Below are 24894 nucleotides of genomic sequence, written 5' to 3' on the forward strand. Positions count from 1 at the left end.
CTGAAATAACGTAATTTTGACCTGTTAGGATGCAATCCAAAACCTGAGTTTGTTTTTTAAATCTGAGTTCCGAACCACGGGAAGATCTGGACCGGGATTCCGTTTGACTCAGTACCACAGAGTGATTTCAAACTCAGACTCAGATTGGACTTCTGTAACCTCCTCCTTTCTGGCCTACCCAACTCCCATCTCTCTCCTCTCCAGTTTGTCCTCAATCATGCCACTCAATTCATCTTTCTCTCCAAACGCTCTACATCTGATCTGCCTCCCTTCTCCTACTAGCCCTCCACTGGCTCCCCTTCCCCTTCAGAACCCAATTCAAGGTTCTCACACTTGCTTACAAAGCCCTCACACATTCCTCTCCCACTTACATCTCCAACCTCATCTCGCTTCACTCTCCTGCCCGCCCATTCAACAAATGGACGTCGTCTCTCAAGCCAACTGATTAATTTCCTCCCACTCCCGCCTCCAAGATTTTCCCTGCGCTGCTCCCCACCTTTGAAACTCTCTCCCTCTCCCCATCAGACTCTCCACCTCTCTACAATCCTTCAAACGGGCTCTTAAGACCAACTACTTCTTCAAAGTTTTCCAGCTCTTATCCTAACCTGCTACTCCATGCTCCCTCCTCCCTGTCTACCCCCATCTGTGCCACGCCTGTTTGTCTGCCCCTCCCCTTTAGAATGTAAGCTCTTGCGAGCAGGGCCCTCTACCATCTTGTGCTTCTCCTTACTTTATTTTCATCTACTTCTTACTCCCCACTAGGGCACCTAACACTTGGTTGCTTATGCTCTGTTGGTTATTTGGGTGTTATGGTGACCATTATATATTATACCTGTCCTTGTCCTCCATTGTATTTGTATTGTACTGTTAGTCACTTTTTTGGTTATGTACTTTGTAATGTGCTGCGGAACACTTGTGGTGCCATATAAATAAATTATTATAATAATAATAATAATAATAATAATAACTTGGAATCCCTAAATTTGGTTGTTGTCGGTTCTCTGTGAACCAGACCCACACATCTCTAATTTACTGTATATTCCATACTGTACAAAAGTTTTAGGCACGTGTGGAAAAGCCCAGGGAGGAAAAGCAGGTGGGTGGTGATTGGGGCGGAACTGGACGCTTCATGTCATTAAGCCCTGCCCCTCACACTAAATGACCATGAATACCGCATATTTATGTAGGGGTCGGGGTCAAAACATGCTCCGCCTCCTATTTGCAGATCAGACGGTTTCCGGGAAAATTCTCCCCATTCTGCCCACCTTACTAGGAAGTGGGCAGGATACGGGAGAGAAAATGCCTACTCTTCTGGGAGTGTGGGTTACCCAAAAAATTGGGAGCCTCCTGCAGGTTTCAGGAGAGTAGACAAAAATGTATTAGATGGAAGTCATGATCCATCCAATATTCAATGCAACTTCTGTAATATTACTATTTAACATGATGTATGAGATGCCCCAGACAGTGCCTGACTGTAGTTTGAGCTGAATATACCAAAAATGTATATAAATACCTCAGGTCACCTGTGTACTTTCAAAGAGGGGGAGAGGGGAAGAGGATGGACAATGCTACCTGCCTGCAATGCTGAACCAGCCAGGCAGGTTATACATGAATAGAAGAGCAGGGGAAAACTAAGGGTGCAGCAGTCTCTTTCAAAGACTACTTTAATTTTTGTGCTGGCGACCTCAGTCACCTCAACGCGCCCCTCAGGAGCCAGCTCTCTTAGACAGCTATCTAAAGCTGCCTAATGTTAGCACCAGCCCTGATTGTGCAGTCTTGGCAGTGATGGACTTGTCCCATGTAGCAGATTGGCCTTTGATCAAGTTTTTAAATGATACATGCAATAGTATCTGCCTTTTCTTTGGTGCCTGAAAGATATGGGGCACTATTAGTGCTCCCTTGTTTGTGTTTTTAGCTCTGTGTTTGTGAATAATCCTCCGGCTGGTGAGGATTAATATGAGGTTGAGCTTCCTGCAATCAACAATTATTGTATACTAGTTAGCAGCCCGTCAAAATGATGGGACATTGTCGTGTCCATGAAAAGTCCTGTTTGAGAGCTTAAACAGGTAATTTCTTGGTCATTTCTGCTCGCCAGCTAGGGGGACTGCCAGTAGAAATGTCAATGTCGGCGGCTGTGTGCTCCCAAATGGAGCAAAAATGTAATTGCTCCGTCAGGCATCATCTTGTGGCCACCGGCACGCAACACACTTGAATTCCCCCCATAGAGGTGAGGAACAGCATTAGCCTTTTACATACAGTATATAGATGAACTGGACTATAGGGAGTCTTAACCTACTAAACTGAATCTTCTGTCGACCCCCCTATTGGTTTTTAAACACAATCCTACCAAAAACCAGCCACAAATACATGCAAGTTTTATAGTGCTGCACCCTTTACTTGGATCTGTGCGTATTGATTTTATTTTCCTAAACACTAGAAAAGGTATAACAAAAGTGTAGTGTCACCATGCAAAATAAATACCAGTACTACTACGCCTTGCAGCCTTACATGGTGGAAAAATCACTGGAACAGAGCCTGGGAACCCCCTGTAATTCCTAATACCAGCACGAGGCTTTACCACCAGGGCTGGTCGTACTGTAGCAGGGGGTCCTCCTGATATAATAATACCAACCAACCCTATGCCAGGCAGCATGGAGCTGTATTTTCTGAGGGAATTGGAACTGGAAAAAATGTGGCCCCTCCTCCTAGGAAAAGGCAGCCTCATGCTGATAGCACTAGGGGGTAAATTTACTAAAGGTTGATTTTAATCGACTTTGATCAATTTAAAATCGATGAAAATCAATGAAAATCGATGTTGTGTTTCTGAGGCTATATCACACATTTACTTAAAAAATAAATAAATAAATTGTCTGTTAGTAAATTTGTGATTTTGCTGCAGGAACACAACATCGACGTTGATCGATTATAATCGATTCTAAATCGATCAAAATCGACCTTTAGTAAATTTACCCCTAGAACTCATCCCAATTCCCCTGGGATGTGGTTATCAGGGTAATAATAATGTTTTATATTAGAAATATTATTTTCATTTACTGGTTCACTACAGGTCACAGCAAGCCCTGTCATGACCAATGTTAATGGCTTCAAGGGCACTGTAAAAATATTGACATAATGATAGTACACCGGATTTCAAAGTACTGTATTATAATAAATAAAAACTAGTACACTGCCTTTGTTTACAGAGGGGTGGGGTTTCCATGTAGCTTACACATCACAGCCTGGCAAAAAAAGAAAATCATAGTGCACCCTTTTATGGGAATATGCTGCTCTAAGCAGTCATTCATGGCAAGGTCCAACTGGGACAAGTTCAGCAATGTCTAAAAAAAAAAATTTTTTTCCATGCCAGGATATAGATGCTGCTTGGAAAGAAGACAACCATCTCAGAGGATCTAAATTAAAAATAAATTCAAAAAAGCGGGTAGTATATTTGATAAAATACTTTACATTCCGGTGTCCATAATTTAATGTTTTTTCCTCACAGGTGCACTGCAAGCCCAGGATGCCAGGGCATGCTGATACTTGGGTCCTCAATGCTCCATTAAAAATGGCCATGACATGGCTTGCTGGGATCTGTAGTACATCACTAAATTAAATATTATTTAAAATAATAAGCATTTTTATTAACCCAACACCCAAAGCCCAATCTTGTTGGGATAAGCCCTAGTACTCTCAGGTCAGGGCTGTTTTTCCTATGTGGTGTCCATCCCCAATCCACTTAGGGAATACAGAATATGTGCTGACTAGGCTGGTTGGCACTATGGCAGGTTGACCAAATGCTATTTATCCCCCTGCTATAGTGCCACCAGCCCTGACTGGTAAAGCCTTGTGCTGGTAGTTGACATTTCGGGGGATCCCACCCATTATGTACGCACAAGCATAGGCTTCCATGCTGTTTTTTATTTTTTTATTTTACCAAAATAAAAGTAAAAGGTTGCACAGATCCAAGGGATGTATGCATTTCTGTCCATAGATATGCCTTTAGAGGTGACTCATTTTTTTCAGCATATTGCAGCAGTTTAAAAACCCGCAGCTTAGTACATATGGTGGTTTCCATACTTTTACTGGAGAAAAATTGGGATGATTTCTTATGGTCTACACTGATTTGCTTTAGTTTTGCATCAGTTTTGACCGTAGTGGAATGTAAAATCACTACGAAAATGCCAAAAACCTATTAGGATTCCAAACCCTCATGCTTAGTATATTTCCCCATTGGTTTTCTCTTTTGATTTTACCTGGCTTTCCCCTGGCTGGAGATTCTCCTTCAGAGAGAGGACTCGGAATTTCACTGTAACGAAAATAAAAATAAAAAACAATTAAAGCTAAGTAAAAATCTGTAAAACAAAAATACATTTTTTCAATTACTATGTCCTCTTATCCATGTTCTCATAGTGTACAGTTTTTATCCTGTCTTTCCAAGATGTTCTACTCCCAATCTTCTCACTAACCTCACTGTAAAGGCCCCCATACATCAGAGATTGATTGCAGCAATCGTGCAATTTGCAATCGATTGTGTATAAAAATCTTTCCCTTTTTCAATCGATTGCAGATAGCAGAATTGCCACAATCGATTGAAAAAGGGAAAGATTTTTATACACAATCGATTGCAAATTGCACGATTGCTGCAATCAATCTCTGATGTATGGGGGCCTTTACCTGGACAGAATTAATTGTTTGATTAAAGTACTGTACAGCAATTCATTCAGCTTAGGTTACTGCCATTGGAGAAGTTTAAAAGTACTGTACTGTCTGCAAGGTAAAATGGGTGTTTTGTGTTTTCAAGGGGACATAAATGAATCACACTGTTTCTATTCTAAGCATGATGTACAGATGTGTCCTTATACATCTTTGCCAAAAAGCTGCTCCCGTCTACAGGTCCCGTGAGACTTTGCTAACGCTGGGTGTCTTGTTTGTGTCTTTTTTTTTGCCAAACATGCATCTAATTCGCAATGTGATGCAACTAGGAAACACCTGATTGTGCTGATCAATTGATATGCAACATCTGTATATCTGTGTGCAACTGAGTCTCTGAATCCAGTGCCGTATTGGCCGTCGGGCACCTCTGGCAAATGCCAGAAGGGCCAATGGCCTCAGGGCCGGCTTGAGGAGGGAGGAAGTGCCCCAACGCCCTCCACCCCCCGACTCTGGATTCATTATGAGTTCAGGGAGACGGAAGGCATGGTGGCATTGATGGGCCGGTGCCCTGTGACTCACAGCACACCTCCTTTAAATAATCACACCCCCTTCATGAGCAAGTGCACCAAAGACACGCACAAAGGGCGGACTTCCAGGGCTGATCTACAGCCCCAGTCTATCCCTGTCTGAATCTGTATACAAAGTGCTATAATGCTTTTTTCATTTCAAGTTCAGTTGTGCTTCATTTGGACTCAGGTGCACACAGATATATACAAGTGCTACATATCAAATTAATCAGCACAATTAATCAGCACAGTCTGCTGGTGTCTATATGTCATTTGTAATTATGTGAAAATACTGTACCCCCGTTAAATGTACTGCCTAGTTGGAAATTAAGTAAATTGTGTTTTGTGTCTTTTTGTGCAACACATTTTCAAAGCCAAACCGCTGAATTTACTAAATGCATACATTTAATGTTGATTGTTTTATATTCAAATAATAAATGATTATCAGCTGCTTAATAAATACATCAAATAAAAAAGAACATCCTCACCAAAGAAAGAGTCCACCAAAGATTGAGAGTATGCAGCAGTCAACTGTGAAACTTCAACTAATAAAGTTCCATAAAGTGAATATATTTAGAAAGCTGAGTAGTTGTAGCACTTCTCCAACTTCCAACTTGCACACAGACTTTGAGGTCACTTTATTACAATTCACTTCTTTATACTTTTGTTTTCATTTGGTATTTTTATCTTAACATATACTCGAGGGTTAAAATTAATTTTTATACAGTGGGTTTATCTGGATGGATCTGGGATTAATTGGGAGCTGCTGTTGCTAAGGAGGTCATCACTCTCCAAGATTATACATATAGAAAATTTAAGACAGCTAGTGCTCACCTATGAACTGTGGGCCTAATTCAGACCCGGTCACGAGCGCTCGCAAGTGGGTCGATGTTGGGCCAGTGCGCATGCGCACGACGGAGGCGGCTCTGTCGCACGCATGCGCGAGACTCGGATAGCGACGGGCAAGCAGTCACTCTGGGTCTGGTGAGTGACAGCACGCCCCCTTTGGTGGGCGTGCCGGGGGCGTGGCTGCCCAGACAGAGGCATTCCCATGGGAATGCCTACCGTCTGGGGCCGGCCCCACTGATGTCAGTGGGAGTGCTCTCGGCTCTGATAGAGCCTAAAGCACTCCAGGGCTTGCGGCAACGAGACCCTACCACAAGGGTCTCATCACAAGTCCAATGGTCACGATGGTCTTGACCATCGCAATTATCTTCCTGGCCACTCGCTATAGCTGTGGGTGGTCACCCACAGCTATACGAGCCACCAGGAGGCCGCTCTCAAAATGAAGAAGGATGGCCCTGATTCAGAGCGAGCGCTCTGTCAGAGCGTCCGGCTCTGAATCAGGGCCTGTGTGTGTTGCAGTAATCTAAATAATGATAACAACAAGCTCGTATTAGTGATAATGGGATAGTTATGACTAAATGATTGGTGTATAGTGAATATGATTCACAGTCTTAGATTGAATATAAAATCAAAAGAGAATTATTCAGTTAATTGTTTAAGGAAAATATAAATATAATTAATCTAGTTATCTCATAAGCATCTATAACAGACAGATTTACCAGGAAACATAAGGGGGGGGTAATTGTGAGGGAGGGTGGGAAATGTATAAAAAATATATTAATAATAACAAAATACAATTGGAGAAATCCAGTTGAAAAAAAAACACATAATGTATCCCGGTGGATGATATAAAAACTTCCTTTCCGTCAAGTGTAAGCTTGATGTTACAAGTAATGATTCTCAAAGTCTATGACCTTGTCCCAAACTTCATTCTGAGGGCTGCACTTACAGTGTGGGTTTTATTGTAGGCTGTCAGCTCTGCAGTAGCAAGTGGGTGGTGAGGTGTCGGGAGTTTTCTCATCAATGGGGAGATGTACTAAGCTCTGAAAAGTGATAAACTGGAGAGTGATAAACCACCAGCCAATCAGCTCCCAACTGTCATGTGACAGGCATGTTACAGGCTGTGTTTGAAAAATGACAGTCGGGAGCAGATTGGCTGGTGGTTTAACACTCTCCAGTTTATCACTTTTCTTAGCTTAGTACATCTGGCCCGAAGACTGCTATGACCAGGCAGTGTGTGTGTAGCATTCCCTTTGGTTGTGGCTTGAGGGGAGTTCCGGCAGTGTACGAGGTGGTTTGACAAACGGCACAGGTAGCGGGTATACCGCCTTTAGTGCGCCGACCTCCAGTAACCTCCCGACCTCCAGCGTTCCCCCGTGAAGCGCAACTTGCCCCTTACCTTCACTCGTGACTCGCTTATTACAGGTTGCCGCCGCTCCACAGGCCGCTCCATGAAATTTCTCTTGCCTTCCCTGGTGTAATTCCAGTGCTCACAGGTGTCAGGTGTGTGAGCTGTGGGTCCAACGCGTCTCAGCCAGCTACGGTGGCCTTCTTCAAGGATTCTCATTGGTTCTCATGTTTCTGTATAAGTAGCAATCCATGTCCTGATTCATAGTTTTCATTGGTTCAAACACTCCTCTCTAATAAGTCCTTCCTCTTGACAATAAGGATAATTGCAACCCTTCTATAGATGTTCACAGAGACAGAGGGAGTTTCAATCTCCTGTCTTTTAAAGTGGTGACATTCACAGTGGGGGAAGAAACATACATAAATATTCAGGGAAGACATTTATACATGATGTATTTTTAGGATATTGATTACTAATTAACTCATGCTGTTCTACATGTAATTAGTATGATTTTGTATCAGTTGGTGTTTATAATGTATAATTTGATCCTTTATCAGTAAATTGGTATCTAGCTCTATGATTCTTTTGTTACTTGTACAGCTAATATTTACGCAGTCAATAGTACCCTTGTAATAACCCATGCATAATTTGTATATTTATCAATAAAGGGGAGTTGTTAATCTAAATCTTGTGTATATATTATTGAAATTCAACCTAATTTCCAACAACTCCAAATTCTTGTGTAATTTTTTTGAGTCCCTCTTTCTTAGTAAATTAAATTGATTCATCCCTTCTAAAAAGTGTATGTGTGGTATAGGGAGCAGATAGGGTATTTTTTTAAATCTAAAGTATATTCCTCTTTACTTCTTATTGTCATTTATATCCTAGATGTATAATATTCCCAATGGATATCTGTTTGATCTAATAATTTGTCTCTTACAGTTATTTTAGAATTAAAGTGTTTTGGGAACTCAGTAAATCATTCCCTATGTGTGTATATCCTCCTGTCTATATTTATGGTGACTCTGAAATAGTTATATGTGGAATATTAGTCTACTTTGTGTATCTATTTCCAGATGGCTCATATTGAAATAGTAATAAGGTATTTTGACCTTCTGTGTCTGGGTCTTTTTCTCAGGCCTCTTCGCCCTTTAGAGAATAGTCTGGATCTCTAGATCTATATTTAGTCCAGTAGGTATTAATGTTTTTAAGATGATGATGTATTTATTCTCTTCCTTGCTGAGTTCTTTTTCATAATTTCCCCCTCTCCAGTTTCTTTTCACCATTTTGATACCTATGAACTGTAGTATAGTTGCATCTTGATTGTGTTCAGTCTTGAAATGAGATGAAATGCTATGCTCTTCCAATCCTTTGGTTATATTCTTCCTATGTTTATTGATTCTTTCTTTCAAAGGTCTTAGTTTTGCCCACATACTGTTTACTCCATGGGAATAACAATAAATATACAAACTCCTTTTGGTATCGCAAGTGATGAAATCTGTGATGTTATGACTTTTCTTGGTGGCATTGGAAATTAAGTTTGTGATGGGTTTGGTAGTTTTACAACTGCATATTTTGCAGTTAGTGCAATGTCCACAGTAAAAGAAGTATTTATTCCTGACCATGATAATTGATGTCTGGATGAGATTGGTCGGAGGTAAGTGATTAGAAATCAGTTCTTTCTTGATGTCCAGAGCTTTCCTGTAAACTGCCTTTGGGACTTCAGTTAGTACAGATTTCAGATTTCAGTTATTACAGTATATCGTCTTTGGTCAGAATGTCCCTGTGTTTTTCCAGGATCTTCTTTACTTGTGTTGCTGATGAATTGTATTCCATAATGAAGCAGACATTGAATTTTCCTCCTGCTTTTTTTCCTGTCTTTATAGATTAGGAGTTATTTTCTGTCTTTCTCCAAGATCTCCTGAAATGCTTCGTTTACCAGTTTTGTATTATACTTCTTTTGTGAGAATTGTTTCCTAAGTTCTTCACTTTGGGATTGATAAGCTAGTGATGAGGTACAGTTCCTTTGTACTCTGGTGACTAGACCTTTTGGTATATTTTCCAGCCATTTAGGGTATTAGCCACTTGTAGGCAATATATAGCCGTTTACATCTATGTTCTTCCTGTGGATCTTGGTTTCCAGTCTGTCCCCTTTGATGAAAATTTCCAAGTCTAGGGAATGGACCTTTTCTTTGCAATAGTCGGCTGTGAACACAAGATTTCAGGAATTGGAGTTCATGTTTATCAAGAAGTCTTGAAGGGATTCTATGGATTCCTCCCATATAAAGAATATGTCATCTATGTACCTTCTCCAGAGTACCAAGTATGCCCCTGCCATGCTGCTTTTCCAAATGAATTCTTCTTCCCAAACACTCATGAAAAGATTTGCATAGCTAGGGGTGAACTTGGTACCCATTGCTGTTCCTTGGCGTTGTACATAGAAAAGTCCATCAAACCAGAAGTAGTTATGGTTCAAAATATAATTAATCCCCTTTTATATAAAGATGATCTGTTCCCATTTTAAAGTGGGATCCTGTTCCACTATATGTTCAATACTCCTCAAGCCTTGTTCCTAACGGATTGACATGTATAAGGCTGTTACATCGCATGTTACTAGCCACCTATCTGGATTCCATTAAATGTCTAATAGTATCTTGAAGATATTGGTAGTGTCCTTCAGGTGTGATCGTTGTGTATTCACGTAGGTCTGCAGAAAAAAATCCAAATACTGAGATAAGTTGGAACTGATGGAATCTATCCCAGACACGATCACTCTCGCCGGAGGATTGTGTGGGTTCTTATTGTAGAGGAATCGTTTCTATATATTATATATTTATTTATACCTGGGGTGCCAATTATTGAAGATTGAATCATGCATAAGTATGAATTATGATTCCGGAAAGTGAGTTCAAACATGAAATTCAAGCTCTGATAATCTAATATTTATTTACAGGCAAATCAAATATTACAGAATAAGATATAGACAGTAGTGACATATATACTAGGTATATTTATGCTTCCTAAGAAATAAAATATAATAAACATTTAACACATTTAGACAATTAATAACATGGATTGCATACTTGCAATTATTATAGTTACCCTAAAAGATCATTATTCATTTCTCTTTCCTCCTGCACAAGCTTAAGTTCCTCTAGACTCTGGACTATCCTGTACTGTGGTGACTGAGCTCTCTAAACTGACCTCTCCAGACTGACCTGAACCTATATATCAGTGCCTAATATTTATACTTCTAACTATCAATTAACTGACATATTCTCATGGCATATTTCAAAGAGCCATAACCTGTGTGTATACTCTATGATCTATACACATACAACACTCTCTACAAAGTATCCTTATTCCATTCTATAGACACCACTTTGTTATATAACAAATTCCAAGGTTTTGCAAACAATAAGACTTGTTGTTCCACCCAGCAGACAGGGTGTCATAAAAGGTGGTATTTATTCATCAGTTATCCTCCTTTGGTTGCATTTGATGTGTAAAAAGTCATGACTGGGGTTTAATACAAATATTATATATATATATATATATATATATATATATATATACACACATATATATATATATATATATATATATATATATAGCAATAAGCCCAATGTAGGACAAAAATCCAGCACACCTTTTGTAAATAGCAATATGAAAAAATATTTAATGTTTAAAAAGTCACCGTCAGGGTATATTAGCAAACCATAAAGCAATAGAATATATGGTAATACTCAGCTCATCTTGGTCATGTAAAGCCTCCATAGGGCCCGGGAAGACGCACTCTGAACCCGGATGGCTCCAACAGCTGTTTCGGGTTACCGTCCTCAGGGAACCACAAAACAATACTGAGCCCATGGCCAGTTAAATACCCACCACCTTAATTGTGAGACAACTCACCTGTGGAGCATCATCACCAGCATCACAACCCAGCCGGAACCCCGCCATCTCCAAGCCACATGCTGCCAGTGAGCTCCGTCCGTCACACCGGAAGTGACGTCAGACGGAACTAACCTGCACTAGCCAGGCAACGGGGAAGGCATCGGGGTTCCTAGATCACCGGAAGTGACTCTCGCGGACCTCACACAGCCAAACAAAATGTAAACAAAGCACAAACATGTGGATTTGAACACAGATAAATGTCCAATAATACATCAAAATTATCAAAACAAACATCTATTAGGCCTAGAGGACCAAGTAAATGACATCTACAATGCACATACATGAAAATACATAAAAACAGACAAAAGACATTTAGCATATAGCAGATGGCGCTGGCATACTGTATAGTATATATCCATATCAATATAACAAGACCTGCGTTAAGCACATATAATATAATGGATATTGGATGGACTGAACCAGTATTCTATACTCATGAAGAAATATTATGTATTTATTATTGGCCTAGATAAGGTGCAAATGTAAATTCTTCATTTAGTCCATGGGGAACCATGGTTCCAAGCTTGTAGATCCATTTGCATTCTTGTTTCAAGAGCAATTTATCTCTATTACCACCCCTACATAACGGGGGCACATGGTCAATGGGCATAACAAGAAAGTCCTTTAGTGAATGTCCCTCTTTGACAAAGTGTCTCGCCACCGGTGGAGTTGCTGATTCCACTTTGACATAAGCTTTCCTAATCGAGGATCTGTGCATTACTGTTCTTTCTTTCAACATATGGATTGTTTTGCCCACATAGATTTTCTGACAAGGGCATATAATTATGTAGGTGACATATTTTGTATCACAGCTCATGCGATGTCTAAGAGGATATATTGTTCCTTTCGTGGGATGGACAAACGTATTACCAGTTTTCATATTGCTGCAATTCACACAACCAGTGAATCTGAAGGAACCTTTCTGCAATCTTAGCCACTTACTGGCTGCATCTGCAGTAGAGGCAACATCGGAGCATGAGACTCTCTCTTTAAGGTTATTACTCCTTTTATAGCAGAACAACGGTTTATTTTTACAAATGTCCTTCAAGACTGGATCCGTTTGAATAATGTGCCAGTGGAGCAATATGGCTTTTTTGATTACCCCTGAGGTGATCGAAAATGTGCTGGAAAAAATTAATCTCAAATCTTTGTCCTCTTCCCTGAGGGACAGTTTAAACAAATCCTCTCTTTTCAGTAGTTTGCATCTGTCAATGGCTTTTTAGACTTCTCTCGGTGAATAACCTCTTTCAATAAATTTGTTGCCCATATTTTCCAGGGAATCCAGAAGGTCACATTCATCAGAAGTTATACGTACTACTCTGAGTAGTTGAGAGTATGGTAAACCCTTCTTGAGCGGTGTCGGATGGAAACTGGAAGCCTCCAATAGCATATTCTTGTCGGTAGGCTTGCTAAAAAATTTTGCTGAGATCTGCCCATCCGAAACCATAACACAAACATCTAGGTAGTCAATTTGTTCAGTACTAAAAGCGTAAGTGAATCTAATAGATCCAGGTAACTGGTTCAAGCCCTCCATAAAATCCCTGAGAGCCTTCTCACCCCCAGTCCACAGCATGAAAAGATCATCAATAAATCTCACGTAAAACAAAATAAAACGTGAAAAATGTGAGTTAGCCAAAATGTGTCATTTTTCAAAACAATACATAAACAAATTGGTGTACGCCGGGGCCATATTAGACCCCATTGCCGTTCCTTTCAACTGTAAGTAAAAAGCATTATTAAACAAAAAATAATTCTTATGTAAAATAACTTCCATCAATAACAGCAGAAACTCAATATAAGGACCCACATACAGTGGACTGGAGGACAGAACCTCCCTAACAGCCTGCATTCCCTCGGTATGTCCTATGTTTGTATATAGACTGGTGACGTCTAACGTCACCAACAAACAATCTTGTGGTAGCTGGCCAACAGAGGACACCTTACAAAGAAAGTCGGAGGTATCCTTCAGGAAATAAGGTGTACTCTGAACAATAGACTGTAAGTAGTAGTCTACATACTGCGATAAACTCTGGCATAGTGATCCGCGGGAACTAATTATGGGTCAACCAGGAGGTTGTATAAGCGACTTGTGCACTTTTGGTAGAATGTATAGTAATGGTGTTCTGGGAAAGTCTTGTTTCAGAAAGCAAACAGTATGATCATCAATCCAGCCATTAATATGGCCCATTTGGATTATTGAATCTATCTCTCTTTTGAACTTATCTGTAGGATCATATGTGAGACATTTATAGCAATCAATGTCTGCCAATTGACGCATGACCTCTTTAACATAATCCTCGTAATTCATAACCACAATTCCTCCACCTTTATCGGTGGGGCGAATGACAATTGAGGAATTCTCACGTAATTGTTTAATAGCTAAATTCTCAGATTTAGAGAGGATGGAATGATAAATTTTGGCTTTTTGTACAGCAGGTAAGGTATCAGACTTAACAAGTCTCATAAATGTCTCTATAAAGGCATTGGGTGAGGGGGGATCAAAGGAGCTAGTAACTTTAAAAGGACTTTTAATAAATTCCTGATCACCCTTTCTAGCAAAATAGTCCTTAATTCTTAATGTCCTATGAAAACAGTATAATTCCTTCTCATAATCAAAACTGTGTTGTCTAAAGGTCTGAACAAAAGATAGGCCTCTAGAAAGCACAGATGTCTCCTGCTCTGATCAGACAAATTAAATATAGTTGCCTCTTGGGTCCCTTGTATCCTCCTCCCCATTTTGTTTGTATCCACCCCTCCTGCAATTCCTTCCACCCGTTCTTTTGAGGTGCCCCTTGTATACATTCTTTCCCCTAAAAAATGACTCCTAGCCCCTGGATTATCTGAATCACTTTGTGATGTATCTATATCAGTAAATTGCATTTCCACTCTTCTACGACCCCCACCAACATTTTGCCAAGGCTGTCTAGTGACCTGGCTCACAAGCCAAGGGTAAACTTTCAAATCTTTATAGTCCTCCTTGACTTTTTTATACTTAGTTTTTTTTTTAAATAATAAGTCAGTTTTAAATTTGTTAACTGTGTCCTCCAATTTGGCCAGCCAATCCACTCCATTAATGGGTCGTAGAAGAGCGGAAATGCAATTTATTGATGGAAGTTATTTTACATAGGAATTATTTTTTGTTTAATAATGCTTTTTACTTACAGTGGAAAGGAACGGCAATGGGGTATAATATGGCCCCGGCGTACTCCAATTTGTTTATGTATCGTTTTGAAAAATGACACATTTTGGCTAACCCACATTTTTCACGTTTTATTTTGTTTTACGTGAGATTTATTGATGATCTTTTCATGCTGTGGACTGGGGGTGAGAAGGCTCTCAGGGATTTTATGGAGGGCTTGAACCAGTTACCTGGATCTATTAGATTCACTTACCCTTTTAGTACTGAACAAAGTGACTACCTAGATGTTTGTGTTATGGTTTCAAATGGGCAGATCTCAACAAAAATTTTTTAGGAAGCCTACCAACAAGAATATGCTATTGGAGGCTTCCAGTTTCCATCCGGCACCGCTCAAGAATGGTTTACCGTACTCTCAACTACTCAGAGTAGTACGTATAACTTCTGATGAATGTGACCTTCTGGATTCCCTGGAAAATATGGGCAACAAATTTATTGAAAGAGGTTATTCACCGAGAGAAGTCTAAAAAGCCATTGACTGATGCAAACTACTGAAAAGAGAGGATTTGTTAAAACTGTCCCTCAGGGAAGAGGACAAAGATTTGAGATTAATTTTTTCCAGCACATTTTCGATCACCTCAGGGGTAATCAAAAAAGCCATATTGCGCCACTGGCACATTATTCAAATGGATCCAGTCTTGAAGGACATTTGTAAAAATAAACCGTTGTTCTGCTATAAAAGGAGTAATAACCTTAAAGAGAGAGTCTCATGCTCCGATGTTGCCTCTACTGCAGATGCAGCCAATAAGTGGCTAAGATTGCAGAAAGGTTCCTTCAGATTCACTGGTTGTGTGAATTGCAGCAATATGAAAACTGGTAATACGTTTGTCCATCCCACGAAAGGAACAATATATCCTCTTAGACATCGCATGAGCTGTGATACAAAATATGTCACCTACATAATTATATGCCCTTGTCAGAAAATCTATGTGGGCAAAACAATCCGTATGTTGAAAGAAAGAACAGCAATGCACAGATCCTCGATTAGGAAAGCTTATGTCAAACTGGAATCAGCAACTCCACCGGTGGCGAGACACTTTGTCAAAGAGGGACATTCACTAAAGGACTTTCTTGTTATGCCCATTGACCATGTGCCCCCATTACGTAGGGGTGGTAATAGAGATAAATTGCTCTTGAAACAAGAATGCAGATGGATCTACAAGCTTGGAACCATGGTTCCCCATGGACTAAATGAAGAATTTTCATTTGCACCTTATCTAGGCCAATAATAAATACATGATATTTCTTCATGAGTATAGAATACTGGTTCAGTCCATCCATTATCCATTATATTATATGTGCTTAACGCAGGTCCTGTTATATTGATATGGATATATACTATACAGTATGCCAGCGCCGTCTGCTATATGCTAAATGTCTTTTGTCTGTTTTTATGTATTTTCATGTATGTGCATTGTAGATGTCATTTAATTGGTCCTCTAGGCCTAATAGATGTTTGTTTTGATAATTTTGATGTATTATTGGACATTTATCTGTGTTCAAAGCCACGTGTTTGTGCTTTACTTACATTTTGTTTGGCTGTGTGAGGTCCGCGAGCATCAATTTCGGTGATCTAGGAACCCCGATGCCTTCCCCGTTGCCTGGCTAGTGCAGGTTAGTTCCGTCTGACGTCACTTCCAGTGTGACAGACGGAGCTCACTGGCAGCATGTGGCATGGAGACGGCGGGGTTCCGGCGGGGGTGTGACACTGGTGATGACGCTCCACAGGTGAGTTGTCTCACAATTAAGGTGGTGGGTATTTAACTGGCCATGGGCTCAGTATTGTTTTGTGGTTCCCTGAGGACGGTAACCCGAAACAGCTGTTGGAGCCATCCGGGTTCAGAGTGCGTCTCCCCGGGCCCTATGGAGGCTTTACATGACCAAGATGTGCTGAGTATTACCATATATTCTATTGCTTTATGGCTTGCTAATATACCCTGATGGTGACTTTTTAAACATTAAATATTTTTTCATATTGCTATTTTACAAAAGGTGTGCTGGATTTTTGTCCTACATTGGGCTTATTGCTACAATCCTGTGATCCGTGCACTCCTGCACAAGTTTTGAGTGCGACCTGACTTTTGCTTTTATCTATCTATCTATATATATATACACACACATGACCTCTTATCTGTTGTTATCATGGCCCCTCTTCTGATCCATACTGGACAATGGACATGTCAGTTTATAGGTACAATGCTTTGATCCTGATTATAACTGTATGCATTCTCTCACCCACCTTTGCATGTCTGTTGGTCTGAGCAGTAAAAATCTATCTCTTAAGGGGCCTATCCATTACCCAATTTTGTGAACAAAGTCGGGTGATGAATAGCCGGCAAGGACCTGCGATGCCCGTGCATGCTGGGCCCTTGCCGTCCCCGACTGTCTACTGAACATGCCCGTCAACCAGACCATACTCATCAGGTTCGGCATGTTCAGAGATAGGAGGTCGGGCTCCTTCACTGAATGATGTTCAGTGAACGCCATTCAATGCGGGCATCGCAGGTCTGAACGCTAGACGTTCAGACTTTCAGGTCGCCTAATGGATAGGCACCTTTACACAATTTACTAAACCTTACATTAATATATATATCCAAATACCTGCTATCCAAACATTTAACTTATATTCAAACCTATTTAACTAAAATATGAACAATTAACCTATTATGCACCATGATGCAGTTTGGGTAAAAAATAGAATACTGGGATAATGGGGTGTTTATTAAAAATTAAGGACCTGATTAAGACCTGCTCACTAGCAAGCAATCGCTCATTGCTGGCGATATTTGCAAATCTGTGCATGCGTATAGTTCGCAGTGCGCATGCACAAACTATTATGAGTGAATGATACGCTCGCTCACCCTGCAAAGACAACCCAGAGGAATGAGTGACAGGAGAGGCCGTTTGTGGGTGGTAACAGGGGTAGCGCAATAGTAACGGGGGAGTGGAGTTGCAGACGCAGGCGTGCCTGAGTGTTTAAATGCTGTTTCAGAGGCATGCATAATTAACAGCCAGCATCATAGGACACGTCACTTTCTAGAAATATACACTGAAGTGTTCGCAGTGCTTGTGGCAGGGTATAGTCAGCCTCAAGCATTGCGATCGCATCCGATGGTGCTCGATGTACCAATGGTTTCATGCGCTTCCTGGATATGACGTACACAAGTGGGCGCCTTTATACAGGCTGGTGGGCATCTACAAATAAAATGTGATCGCTCGCCGAAACAAAATGGGAGTGCTTATGACTTGCCCTGCAAACGGCTGCCTTGACGTCACTTAGCCATACGCACGGAGCGGGCGATTGCATCTAGCGAATGGGTCTGAATCAGGCCCTAAGTCCCTTTCGTCCTGAATCCCTCATCTAAAATGTTCGCTAGTTGCTTGTTGTATTGATGAGTTGGGTCTGTATCCAGTTTTCATATGTTGTGATGTCTTCCAGGATCCTTTTGGCCTCCTTGATATATGCATCCTAGATATGTGTAGAAATGAGTTGCACTTCACGGGGGGAACGCTGGAGGTCGGGAGGTAATTAGAGGTTACTGGAGGTCTGCACACTGTAGGTGGTACACCCACTACCTGTACCATCCATCCAACCACCTCGTACACTGCCGGAACTCCCCCCAAGTCACAGTCTTGGTGAGCGAACTACCGACACTTACCGCACCACCCACTCGCTGCTGGGAGAAACTGTCAACTACTGCAGAGCTGACAACCTACAATAAAACCCACACAGTAAGTCCGGCTCGCAGAATGAAGTTTGGGACAAGGTCATAGACTTTGAGAATCATTACTTGTAACATCAAGCTTACACTTGACGGAAAGAAACTTTTTATCTCAACCACTAGGATACATTATGTGTTTTTTTCAACTGGATTTCTCAAGTTGTATTTTTTAATCAACATTTTTATTATTATTAATATATTTTTTAGACATTTCCCACCCTCCCTCACAATTATTCCTCCCCCATTATGTTTCCTTATAAGTCTGTCTGTTATTGATGCTTATGAGCTAACTAGAATAATGATATGAATATTTTCCTTAAACAATTAACTGAATAAATCTCTATTGATTTTATATTTAATCTAAGACTGCTAATCATATTCATTATACACCTATCATTTAGTCATAACTATCCCATTATCACTAATACGAGTCTGTTATCATTAGATTACTGTAACACACACAGTTCATAGGTGAGCGCTAGCTATCTTAAATTTTTTATTTTAACATATGTTTATTTGGTGTAAACATTCCTGTTATAGTGACAATTAAGGTTTTTATATTGTAAACTCATAATTGCATTTATCTAACAAATAATAGGTTTTTTTTTAGAACCCTGATTGGTGCTTCATTTATAAATAAGGGAGTATAGACTCAATATATCCTTTGCAGTACGGAATTACTCTTCACATACCGTAAGGGTATACCTTTATAAAGACACCAAAGGATATCGGGTTTCAAATTACTGTCCAATGTGAACAATCATCAGATAAAGAGAGCATGTACTTATAAGTCTTATCCTGGTGGCCCACTCTTTCAAACAGGATACACAATGTTTTTCTTTAATTTTATTTCATGAATCAACCATGAATCATACAGTTGAAATTCTAAGAGGCAAAGTCGCATAGTAAGGCCACAGTGGGTATTGATGAAATATTACCCAAGGCACAATTCCCTATATCAAAGGTTGAGCATATCATATATCATATATACAGTATATATTGGATGTTAATTCTCTTGTTAAACGCAGTGTACACCATGTATATATATACAGTCAGGTCCATAAATATTGGGACATTGACAAAATCTTCATATTTTGGCCTCTATTCACCACCACAATGGCTTTGAAATGAAACAAACAAGATGTGCTTTAACTGCAGACTTTCAGATTTAATTTGAGGGTAATTACATCCAAATCAGGTGAACGGTGTAGGAATTACAACGGTTTCTATATGTGCCTCCCATTTTTTAAGGGGCCAAAAGTAATGGGACTATCAACTCAAAAGCTATTTCATGGACAGGTGTGGGCTATTCCCTCATTATTTCATTATCAGTTAAGCAGGTAAAAGATCTGGAGTTGATTCTAGGTGTGACATTTGTATTTGAAATCAGTTGCTGTCGACTCTCAATATGAGATCCAAAGAGCTGTCACTATCAGTAAAGCAAGCCATCATTAGGCTGAAAAATCAAAACAAACCCATCAGAGAGATAGCAAAAACATTAGGTGTGGCCAAATCAACTGTTTGGTACATTCTTAAAAAGAAAGAACGCACCGGAGAGCTCAGCAACACCGGAAGACCACGGAAAACAACTGTGGTGGATGACAGAAGAATTATTTCCCTGGTGAAGAAAAACCCCTTCACAACAGTTGGCCAACTCAAGAACACTCTCCAGGAGGTAGGTGTATATGTGTCAAAATCAACAATCAAGAGAAGACTTCACAAGAGTGAATATAGAGGGTTCACCACAAGATGTAAACCATTGGTGAGCCTCAAAAACATGAAGACCAGATTAGATTTTGCCAAACAACATCTAAAAAAGCCATTACAGTTCTGGAACAACATCCTATGGACAGATGAGACAAAGATCAACTTGTACCAGAGTGATGGGAAGAGAAGAGTATGGAGAAGGAAAGGAACTGCTCAAGATCCAAAACATACCACCTCATCAGTGAAGCATGGTGGTGGTAGTGTCATGGCGTGGGCATGTATGGCTGCCAATGGACTGTTTCCCTTGTATTTATTGATGATGTGACTGCTGACAAAAGCAGCAGAATGAATTCTGAAGTGTTTTGGGCAATATTATATGCTCATATTCAGTCAAATGCTTCAGAACTCATTGGACGGAGCTTCACAGTGCAGATGGACAATGACCCGAAGCATACTGCAAAAGCAACCAAAGAGTTTTTTAAGGCTAAAAAGTGGAATGTTATGCAATGGCCAAGTCAATCCCCTGACCTGAATCCAATTGAGCATGCATTTCACTTGACGAAGACAAAACTGAAGGGAAAATACCCCAAGAACAAGCAGGAACTGAAGACATTTGCAGTAGAGGCCTAGCAGAGCATCACCAGTGATGAAACCCAGCGTCTGGTGATGTCTATGCGTTCCAGACTTCAGGCTGTAATTGCCTGCAAAGGATTTGCAACAAAGTATTAAAAAGTGAAAGTTTGATTTAGGATTTTATAGTTTGTCCCATTACTTTTGGCCCCTTAAAAAGTGGGAGGCACATATAGAAACTGTTTTAATTCCTACACCGTTCACCTGATTTGGATGTAATTACCCTCAAATTAAAAATGAAAGTCTGCAGTTAAAGCACATCTTGTTTGTTTAATTTCAAAGCCATTGTGGTGGTGAATAGAGGCCACTATGGTTTCTGTTTAGTGGTAACCTTGGCTACGGCCCCTTTCTGATGACGCCGATTGTAGGCGCTGTTGGATTAGGAGTTACCGGAAGCCAGGAGCCGCGTTACACGTGGTGTGGTGTTGGATGTATAAAGTAAGTTTTTTTATGTATTGTATGTTATTGTGCCTTGAAAACGGGGGAATAAAGTACTCCGAAACGTCGGTGACTACATACCTGCTATATATATATTTATTTTTTTCTTCTCGGTACCCACAGAATACCTTACGAATATAACATTTGGAGAATCGCTAGACTTATCCATCTTTCTACTAATATACAAATTAGCATTGCTCCAAAATTAATAATTGATATGTTCACTTCCTAATAAATCCATTAAAAAATAATAATAATGTATTTAGTATTATTATTATTTATAATTTAATAACTGGACAATATAAATTTCATTTTTATATTACAGCAGTAATACTATGATAAATAACGGGGTCAATGAGAATTTATTTATGAGGTGGCAACACTTATGATTTAAGATAGGAAAATTATTTATAGAGCATGCTTGTGGTAGTATAAGGGTCAGCATGCACATTTACTCAATAATAAATTGTTATTGACATAAAAAAATATATTGGCATATTATTAAAATATTCATTTATATTGGATTCTTAATAAATACATTATTCTTGTCCCATCATTAATAATTCCATGTTGACTCATATTGTTTTGTGTTGTTCTGATGGCATGCAGTTTGAGCAATATTTCTTCACATTACATGGAGTGTATGAGTTGATGAAGTTACTATTTTATGTCTAATAAGTACAATCTATAATCTATAATCTATAATCATTGTTACCAGTCTGCCCTGCTTTATAGAAGGCTTTATCTGTTTGGACCAGAGTTTCCCATCTTGGTTTCTTCAGAAGAAGTTTACTTTTTCTGTATACAGACACACTAGCACATTGAATGGAAATTTTCATCAAGGCAACTTCATCACTGCCTTCAGTGGCAAATGGCACCTGTAAAATGACATTAGAGGGCTGTGGTTTGTTAAAGATCACAACTTCATTTATACTGTTTACTGTATATTCACCAAAATTATATAAAATAAAGATGATACATATGACTCACCCATGACATTGATAACGCTTCTATTTTTCTACAGGTTATTCTTAAAGGATTTTCTGTTTGGGACATGATTGTTTCTACTCTCATTGGTAGGAATACGTACATGCTATTTTTGACTGATCAGTGGAAAAGAACCACTGCAAATACTGTTTCCCCACCCTCTCCCTGATGCCCCTCCCTGCATGCTCCATTGCGGGGACAGACCATCAGGACCATTGCACTGGGAACATATACTGTAAGTACAGCAGGGAGAGATGGGGCAGAGAAAGAGCAGCATGGTTGTTAGATGACCCATCATATGGGGGTTCCATTATACTAGTATTTAGAGTAATAAAAATGATGTCATCATGTTGGAATTTAATGACAGTTGGGGTATATATACTAAAGTGTGGGTTTTTAGAAGATGATTCAAGATATTGGAGCAGATGTACAAAGCTCTGGAAAGTGATAAATTGGAGAGTGATAAACTACCAACCAATCAGCTCCTAACTGTCATTTTTCAAACACAGCCTGTAACATGACAGTTAGGACCTGAGTGGCTGGTAGTTTTTCACTTTCCAATTTATCACATTTCAGAGTTTAGTACAGCTCCCTCATTATATTCTAGAAGGTGCTAGATAAATGATTAGTAGATAAACTAGGAATACAAGGAAAATATACAGTATATAATACGTCCCTTTTCATAAAGGTATGGGCAATAGATGTTTGTAGTCTTTTTCTTGTGCTTCTTGACTTCATTCAGTTGTTGTGTCCATAGAACATATGGATTAAGAATTAAAAAATACTATGTGTAGTATTGTCTCTCAAATATCCATGAATATAAAAGAAAAGTATAGGTATAGGAATTCAATGAAGATCTTGAGTTATCACATAGATGATGAGAATTGCGTGCCCAAACTCACAATTAGACACCTGATGTGGAGCTCATAAAGGTTTCTTTCTTGTATTTACATCATGTGCAGCCTCCAGCCAGAAGAAATATAAAAAAGGGTAACATACCCTGACTCACACAATAACAGGTAGAAATAGAAACATGTGTATAAAAGTTTATTTAGGTGTAGAAAAGGATGCAATGATGGCGTACCACACTCACAGTTAAAAATGTGTAAACCCTCCTATCTCGGTTTCTTTTAAATGTAGTCAGGGTTAATTATGTCTTTCCACCATATTCAGTTTGATATATGAAAGCAAACCAAGAAAAACGGGGGAGTAATCCAATGTGAATGATAAAAAAGTTTATTTGGGGTAAAATACAGATACAAAATTAAAAACGGTGTGCTCTTTGAAAATATAACAAAGCTGAAGCAATAATACACCCACTATTAAAAAAATGGAACCTGGACCATAAGATATAAGTAGATGCAAGTTTACCTCAGAACTTCCATTTGTTCTAATGTCCAATCAGGGGCAGAAGTATGGGAGACAATGGAGGCGCCTGCCGCCGGGCGCCAGCACTGAAGGGGCATCTCCTCAATCACCCACAATATATTCACCCCATTTAGGGCTGTAAATATGGGGGATAGAGGGTCACTAAATGATAACTTGCCTCCGGGCATCTGGGATGAATTTACACCACTGTGTCCAATCCAATTAGGAAGTACCAGGAAGTGACATAATCCATTACAATCATTACTAACATCCAAAATGTAATAATAAATAGTACATTTCCATTATGATCATAAGATACTGTACCAATGTTTCCTTATGGCAGAAAAGTAAATGATATTAGAGGAAAAAAAGTATCCTGAAAACCTGGTCTGCATCAAATTGGAGTAAAAATATGAAATGATGTAACGCAGAAGTTATTATTAATCTTATATACAGAATAATGCCTTCTGTAATTTGAGAGACAATACTGCACATTGTATCTTTTAATTCTTATTCCACATGTTCTATGGACACAACAACTAAATTAAGTCAAGAAGCACAAGAATAAGACTATTACTCTACTCTATTGTCCATACCTTTATGAAAAGGAAGGTATTGTATACATTTTCCTTGTAATCCTATTTTATTTATAGTGCCTAGTTTTGTGTTAATCAGTCTCATTTAAAATTTGTTACACTTAAATACATTTGGGACCCATTTGACTGATAGATACTTATTAAGGCTGCTCTGCGCACATTTTGAGGATTAATACAATTTTCTATAAAAGAATCTGATTGGTTGCCTTGGGCGACATGTCCACTTCTAAAAACCCACCTTGGTCTGAACTCTGACCCTTCCTACCATTATCAGTAATGCTATAGTCAGAGGTCTGCCACACAGGGCCACCATTAGGGGGGTACAGCCGGTACTAATGTACCGGTCACGGGCTCAGAGGGGACCCTGCAGAGTGCATATGATCTGGCCTGTGAACTGCTACAGGCAGTTGACTGCCTGTGAGTGCAAAACAGTTTACAGTTAGTATCAGTGGTGCGCCGTATGCCCCCGGTCACTGTAATCACTGTGACTAGCGGCAGGTCAGCAGCTGTGGGCCCCTTCTCATAGATGGGCAGAGCAAAGGCTTCAGCACTGCCCATTTACAATTTGCATCTCTGCTGACCACCTGTGCTTCCATTTCCCATACAGGGGATGAGTTAAGTCCCCTCTCCCTACCCCCTTCCTGAGTCTCGTCCCCTCCTCCCTCTCTCATGCTCTACCTGGCCTGCCCGATCTCCCTGCCCCTTCCAGAGTCCACATCCCAGCCCCTCACGAGGCTCCGCCCCCTCCTAATCTGCCCTCCCCAGCCTGTCCATCTTCCATGCAGGCTACAGCTGGTGTGTGACACATAATGCTGCAATAAGAGCTAAGTACCTTAGGGTGGATATGTACTTATTCATGTTATGTGGTTGAGGTCAAGGTATA

General features: G+C 39.8%; 1 protein-coding gene across 1 annotated transcript in view; it reads right to left on the minus strand.

Moving 5' to 3' along the window:
* The window catches only part of LOC148518851 (alpha-2-macroglobulin-like), a 239391-nt gene that overhangs the window by 203286 nt on the left and 11211 nt on the right, over nt 1-24894 (minus strand). Inside the window, exons 2-3 of the mRNA XM_088476973.1 lie at nt 21776-21938; nt 4254-4306 (exon numbers count right to left, since the gene is read on the minus strand). Coding sequence (XP_088333099.1) covers nt 4254-4306; nt 21776-21938 — 216 coding nt within the window. The remainder of the gene's footprint in view (nt 1-4253; nt 4307-21775; nt 21939-24894) is intronic.

This window comes from Taudactylus pleione, unplaced genomic scaffold (assembly GCF_031769625.1).
Source record: "Taudactylus pleione unplaced genomic scaffold, aTauple2 ptg000198l, whole genome shotgun sequence".
Classification (NCBI taxonomy): domain Eukaryota; kingdom Metazoa; phylum Chordata; class Amphibia; order Anura; family Myobatrachidae; genus Taudactylus; species Taudactylus pleione.